At 54.7% G+C, this 6,857-nt stretch overlaps 2 protein-coding genes across 2 annotated transcripts; one reads left to right on the forward strand and one right to left on the reverse strand.

The window, feature by feature from the left end:
- Positions 1-12: 12 nt before the first annotated feature.
- Positions 13-3,075, reverse strand: HTRA2 (HtrA serine peptidase 2). Its single transcript, XM_052647636.1, has 8 exons — positions 2,570-3,075; positions 2,252-2,456; positions 1,968-2,162; positions 1,696-1,728; positions 1,366-1,471; positions 1,161-1,230; positions 460-555; positions 13-358 (listed from the first exon to the last, which is right to left on the reverse strand). Exons 1-8 carry the CDS (start codon positions 3,073-3,075, stop codon positions 193-195), a joined length of 1,377 nt encoding a protein of 458 aa, XP_052503596.1. The 3' UTR covers positions 13-192.
- A 272-nt stretch (positions 3,076-3,347) lies between these two features.
- Positions 3,348-6,356, forward strand: AUP1 (AUP1 lipid droplet regulating VLDL assembly factor). The gene is made up of 12 exons (XM_052647637.1): positions 3,348-3,497; positions 3,578-3,715; positions 3,795-3,945; positions 4,144-4,328; positions 4,572-4,644; positions 4,736-4,809; positions 5,036-5,102; positions 5,198-5,300; positions 5,431-5,550; positions 5,667-5,782; positions 5,968-6,086; positions 6,181-6,356. Exons 1-12 carry the CDS (start codon positions 3,448-3,450, stop codon positions 6,215-6,217), a joined length of 1,233 nt encoding a protein of 410 aa, XP_052503597.1. The 5' UTR covers positions 3,348-3,447; the 3' UTR covers positions 6,218-6,356.
- Positions 6,357-6,857: the final 501 nt, after the last annotated feature.

The following is a 6,857-nucleotide window of genomic DNA, read 5'->3' on the forward strand; positions in this document are numbered from 1 at the left end:
GTTGTTAGGTATAATTTTATTTTATATAAAAAGTGTTTTTGTGATTCTTCAGAGCCCAGGAAGTGGTGGTGGTAGTCGGAGGGACCTGCCCCCAACTGGTTCAGTTAATCCTCTGTCCAGGCGCCCTCAGAGCCCAAGCCACGAAACCAAGGTTGAAATCCGAGCAGGAGCCTCCTACTCTTGCTGATCCATTCATTCTGTGACTTCAGGGGTCACATATAAGGTCAGTGTTTCCTGTCCTCGCCGGATCCGCACTGCCAGTTGGGATTGGGTTCGAACAGCTTCATAAATATCTTCAGCATTTTGTACCAGCTGCTCCCCAATGGCCAAGATCACATCACCTGGTCGTAGACCAGCCCTATGGCAAAGGATAGAGAGATAAAGGAGGAACTAGATGGCCCACTTCAAGGGCGCATACACCCCACCCATCTCCACCTCCTAATGCAGCCTCTCCCTCACCGGTGAGCAGGGGAGTCCAGGATGACCTTATGGATGAGCACACCATGCTGAACATCAGGGAAGCTTGGTTCTCGAAGCTGTAGTTCAGCAAGGATGCTGAAAGGACACAGATCACTCTGGTGGTCACAGGGCACTCTCCCCATTCAGGGTTTGCCTCACATCTTTCATCAGCACGCTACAAGTGTGTGAGCAGGGCGTGCACCAGACCTTCTTGATACAAAAACAATTCACTTTCTGCCTTCTAGCAGTTAGGAAGCAGAATGTGTATATAAAAGGTAACATTCCAAATGACACACAGGGTTAAATCAATAGCACTAATGTCATTCTAGAATCCTAAAAGCAGCTATAACTTAGGAAATGCTATAACTTTAGCTTAACCTAGAAGGATCAATCTGATATTAAACTATATAAAACAAGAACAACATAAAAACACGGAATTAGGAAATCAAGTTGGCCGGAACAGAAAATACTCATAGGGAAGGCACGTCTGGAAGGTTGGGTATTTATTGTAAATCTAAGCAATAACAGGATGGGAGGTATGCAAAATAGAGTGAGGTGAGAAAAATCAAGATAATGAGAAAGGAATGAGGCAACTCATCTTAAATAAAAACAGAACTAAGAACGAAGCTCAACAGAACTGCCAGGTACCCACCACTGGTTACACTGATGGCCCTACGTGTCACTACCCCTAAAGCTCATACCTGGGAGTCAAGGTCAGCATCATCACCCCAATGTAGCGGCGCTGGGACCCACTGACTCCAAACCAGGAATCTGTGTTAGAAGGACAAATGAGTCCCACCCAGGTATATCCTTACTTCCCCTCCTCCTCCCAATTGACCCCTCTTCCAGCAAACCCTCCCCACCCCTGCCACTAAAGAAACCCGTTTCCCCGAAAGCCAGGCTTACTCTTCTTTTCTCCACGATGCAGAAACTCTCGAAGGCGATCAGAAGGGATGGCAAACGAGATTCCAGATGTGACCTTCATGGTATTCACCCCAATCACCTCCCCATCCTGTTGGGACACAGCCCACTATTCTCTAGTCCAGACAAATAATAGGAGATGGGGGTACCTGAGCAAGAGTGGCAGGGAGTTTTGGGGGAGATCTAGTTGGATTCTGGGAGACAGCCAACAAGAAACTGCTCAGAAACTTGACCAAACATCAGTGAATTAGGGGAAACCCACCCCTTCCCATACTGACCTGAGAGAGGGATTCTTGGAAAGGATGTCACACTCACCAGGTTAACCAGGGGACCTCCAGAGTTTCCAAACTGCAGGACAACGAGAAAATATGGCAGAGATCCAGGGACTCTATGCCTCGGGGCACAATCAGGATGTAGACACTTTCTCCAGATCCTCTCCTTTCCCAGCCCGTGAAGGAGTGGCCACATTTTTTGCGACCCAATCCCGGTATATAGGCTCATCCACCATCTATCACAACTGGTGCCTGTACCACACACCCCTCCCCTCTCCCCCAACCGAGTCTCATTTTTCTCATATCAGGACGCACATCAATAGCTGCATCAGTCTGGATATACTCCACATTGGTTTGGGGAAGGCCCAGATCTTTGGCTGGACGCTGAACAGAGCTGACAATGCCGGAGGTGATTGTGTTCTGCAGTGCAAAGGGGCTTCCCATAGCAACAACAAACTCCCCTTGCCGGACATCAGCTGAGCGTCCCAGGCGCAGCGTAGGGAGAGGCTCCTAAGGGAGAATGGGTACAAGAGACCCGGCATCTGGAGATGTGAACAAATTCACAGCCCCGAGCAGACATGGCCTGCCCCGACCCCCACCTTGGTCTGAATCCTCAGCGTGGCGATGTCTGCCACGGGATCCACAGCTGTGACCACGGCCTCATACGTGTCGCCGCTAGGTAGCCTTACACGGACTCGGCGCCGATCAGCTACCACATGGGCATTGGTAACGATGAGTCCATCGGCAGCCACCACGAATCCTGAGCCATTCGAGATAGGGACTTCGCGGCCCGAAAAAGGGTGCCTGGAAAAAGGGGGGCGGGGGGACAGTACAGATGTGAGGAGGCTCAGACCCATCCTTCTCGCCCGCCCTCTAGCCCGCGGCTTCGGTGCCTTAGTGTTTACCCCCACCATTACCGGCCCAAGATCTCGATATAAACCACGGCAGGGGCCGTCTTCTCCACCACGTCCGCGATGAAGTTGTACTGGCTCCGGGGAGAGGTGGGCGGCGAGCCAAGGACCGAGGCGAACACAGCCGGGGGACCCCGCCCTCCGCCCCAAAACAACAACAGCACCGCCCCTCCAGCGCCCAGCGCCACCGCTAGCCACACGCGCGGACGGGTTCCGGGAGTTCCGGAGTCTTCCGGAGTCCGGGGATCTGGGGTCCCAGCGATCAGCCGTGCTCGGAGATCCGAAGTCCAGGACCTCAGGCATGTCGGTGGTTCAGGGACCCCCACAGACAACCGGGCCCTGAAACTGGGGGTCCCATAAGTCACTCGGGTCCGAAGGTCAGGAGTTCCTGACGTCAGCAGGGCCCGGAGGTCAGGGGTCAACAGGGGTCCCTTTCCCCAGCGACCCCCACCCAAAGCCCGCCATCCCCGGAGGCTCCAGCCAGCACCCCGCCCCGCCCTCAGTGCAGCCATCAGCTCCGCCTCGGCGGCTTCCTCGCCCGCCCAGCGCAGAGGCGGCACCCTAGACGCGACCAGGAGGACAGCTGGACGCTGAGGACGCCGGTACCTGAAGTCTCCAGAAGTGCACGCTGGGACCCAGGATTCCGGGAGGCCAACTCCGCCCCCGCCCCGCGAATGCCGGGAATTGTGGTCCCCGCGGGACGCGAGTTATGAGGTGGCCCACGGGTCCGCGAGGCATGATGGGACCGCTAGCCCTTCCGGGGCGCCTCAGAATTTCAGGTCCCGGCACCCTGGGCGGATGCCCGAAGACTCCGCCTTCCCAAGAGCCCCTGCGGCGGGGCGGAAAGATGGCGGCATCGGCCAGACAACCCTAAAGCAGCGGCAATGGAGCCTCCGTCGTCGCCGGGGCCGGAGCGGCTCTTTGATTCGCACCGGTAAGAGCCCCGGCGGGAAGAGACCGACTTCCGCGTCCACTTGGCCTTCGGCGCCCAATCACCCCGCCTCTCGCCCCCAGGCTCCCGGGTGACGGCTTCCTGCTCCTCGCGCTACTACTCTACGCTCCAGTCGGGTTCTGCCTCCTCGTCCTGCGCCTGTTTCTTGGGATCCACGTCTTCCTGGTCAGCTGCGCGCTACCAGACAGTGTCTTTCGCAGGTTCCGACCCGGGCGGTCGGGGAGGGTTGGGGCTGGGCCTGGCCCAAGGCCAGGTAGTCACCACTGCCTGCGTTCGCAGGTTCGTGGTACGGACCATGTGTGCAGTGCTGGGGCTCGTGGCCCGGCAGGAGGACTCTGGACTGCGGGATCACCGTGTCAGGGTCCTCATTTCCAACCACGTGACACCTTTCGACCACAACATAGTCAACCTGCTCACCAGCTGTAGCACCGTGAGTTAGGGAGGAAACCGAGAGTGCCACGGAGTTGGCTCCCTGGGGCCCAGCTCAAGGCACCCCTCTCCGTGTTCGGGTTTCCCATGGGGACCACAAGATACTGACCCTTACCCCGACCTCACTTTTCTACCCATATGTCAATTTTTCTCACTTCACAGCATTCTTTTCTTCTTGCTTTCTCCTTCCGGTTCCCAGCCTCTACTCAATAGTCCCCCAAGCTTTGTGTGCTGGTCTCGGGGCTTTATGGAGATGGATGGTCAGGGCGAGTTGGTGGAGTCACTCAAGAGATTCTGTGCTTCAACAAGGCTTCCCCCTACCCCTCTGCTACTATTTCCCGAGGAAGAGGCCACCAATGGCCGGGAGGGGCTCCTGCGCTTCAGGTGGGTGAGCACAGGTATCTGTCTCCAACTGTAGGTGATCAGGCTTGGGGGCCCTCGGGTTTTCACAGCCCTCCCCACTACCTTCCTAGTTTATTTACTTTTTGCCCACTTTTAGTTCTTTCCCCTGAATCCATTTATTTCCCACATTTCTATTTGTACAGTGTGGCAGTATCTGTTTTAAGTCAGGTATGAGCTGCTGACTAGATTGGCTAGAATCCCATCTTACTTTTTTCACTCTTCTAGTTCCTGGCCATTTTCTATCCAGGATGTGGTACAGCCTCTTACCCTGCGAGTCCAGAGACCCCTTGTCTCCGTGGTGAGTGTGTTCCACAGGGAATCTCTGGGTTTGGAGGGGAAGTTTCCTACTCCTGGCCCTGGTTTAGACCTCACTCATGCCCTCCCCTCAGACGGTGTCAGATGCATCCTGGGTCTCAGAACTGCTGTGGTCACTTTTCGTCCCTTTCACGGTGTATCAAGTAAGGTATTAACTGTCCTCACTTTTTGGTGGCTGGGAGAAACTCACCTCAAGGTCAAGGAAGTAGCTGTCTGCCCTGTCCATTTGCAGATCTTTTAATGTCAAGGTTCTACCACAGAGGCAATATAAAGTATTTACTACCTCCCCTACTGTCACCACCACTGTTCCAAGAAAAGAGGCATCAGAGTGGAGAGTGGGTGACCCCAACGTGGACCTGGATTGTTTTTTGCAGGTGGCTCCGTCCTGTTCATCGACAGCTGGGGGAGGGGAGTGAAGAGTTTGCCCTCCGTGTACAACAGGTGGTAGGGGACATGGGCAGGGTGGAAGTAGGTTCTTTCTTTAGGGGGAAGGAGGAGAACACTTGCGAAACTTCCAATCCTCCAATCCTCCCTAGCTGGTGGCCAAAGAATTGGGCCAGACGGGGACACGACTCACTCCAGCAGACAAAGCAGAGCACGTGAAGCGACAGAGACACCCCAGATTGCGCCCGCAGTCAGGTGTGTGGTCTCTGGGCATAAGGCTTTTCAACTCTTTTGCAGCCTGTTCTGACTTCCTCCCTATGCCTGTACTAATCAGCCTCTCTCCTCGAGTTTTCCACTCACCATATTTCGGATTTCTTTTTTGCAGCCCAGTCTTCTTTCCCTCACTCCCCTGGCCCTTCTCCTGATGTGCATCTGGCAACTCTGGCTCAGAGAGTGAAGGAGGTTTTACCCCATGTTCCACTGGGCGTCATCCAGAGAGACCTAGGTATGAGAAAGAGTAGCGTTACCCAAGGAGACAGGCACAGAGAGGGAAAGTGGGTGGTGCAGGGACAAGGTGAGCAGAGGAATAGACCGTGCTGTCCCCTCCCCCCTCCTCCGCAGCCAGGACTGGGTGTGTAGACTTGACCATCACTAACCTGCTTGAGGGAGCCGTAGCTTTCATGCCTGAAGACATCACTGAGGGGACCCAGTCCCTTGCCACAGCCTCCACTCCCAAGGTGAGACCCAGAAAATGAGCAGCTCCAGGACTTGAGGTGGGATGGGGCAGTCTGCATATTCCCCGTCCTGACGTCTGTTTTTTGATCCTGAGACCCTAGCACAGTACCTCTCTTGCAAAGTAGGCATTCGATGCGTGTTTAATGATGATGACTTCGCAAGCCCTCTGACATTGTGATCACCTCAGTTCCCCAGCTCTGGCCCGGCAACCCCTCAGCCCACAGCCCTCACATTTGCCAAGTCCTCCTGGGCCCGGCAGGAGAGTCTACAGGAGCGAAAGCAGGCGCTGTATGAATACGCGAGAAGGTGAGATGCTTAGAGGGCAGCTGGTAGGAAAGGGTAGGTTGGAGAAAGGGAATAATACAGCAAAGCCCATATAATGTCTTCTTGTGTCCCACAGGCGATTCACAGAGAGGCAGGCCCAGGAGGCTGATTGAGTACAGGATGGCACCCAGAGCCGCAGGACGGAGACTGGGGGCAGCCCTCACCCAACTCACAACAGGCCGGATGGGTGGGTGCTAAGGGGAGGAATGGGGCTCCCCCCAGTGTCACATTAAATTCAGGGTTTTCACTCAAGGTCTCTGTTGCCTCTTTGGGTCCCAAAAGCCCTGTAGCAGGTTCCTTTTCCCTTGGTTGCGGGATCAGGAATGAGGGCCTCCTTGTGGGTTTGTGGAGGGTTGGTCAGAATGGAACTGTCTGCACTCAGCTCCTCATGTCAAGAGATGAGTGATATTAAGGAAGTATAACTAAGCTGAATGCCCAGCAGCAAGTGGACCCTGGCCTCAGAATTCAGCCCATGAGGAAACAGTGGCAGAACTGCAAGTCCCAGGATACCTTTCACTAATGAGCACAGTACACAAAGTCTGTAGAATTCACACATGCTCAGTGTGGTGGCTAGAGCCTATTTTCCATAGGCTCCTAACTAGATTAAATAAGGTGGAGCACATGGCCCCACCCCAAAACAGCCTCTAGGATTGTGCCCCAGGGTGGATCCGGAATTGACCTTTGTACCTCACAGCAGGTCAGGGTTTGTGGTGACTTGCTGAGTGGGTCTGGAACTGGCTGCCATTCCAACGC

Source organism: Budorcas taxicolor, chromosome 11 (genome assembly GCF_023091745.1).
Source record: "Budorcas taxicolor isolate Tak-1 chromosome 11, Takin1.1, whole genome shotgun sequence".
In the NCBI taxonomy this organism is placed as follows: domain Eukaryota; kingdom Metazoa; phylum Chordata; class Mammalia; order Artiodactyla; family Bovidae; genus Budorcas; species Budorcas taxicolor.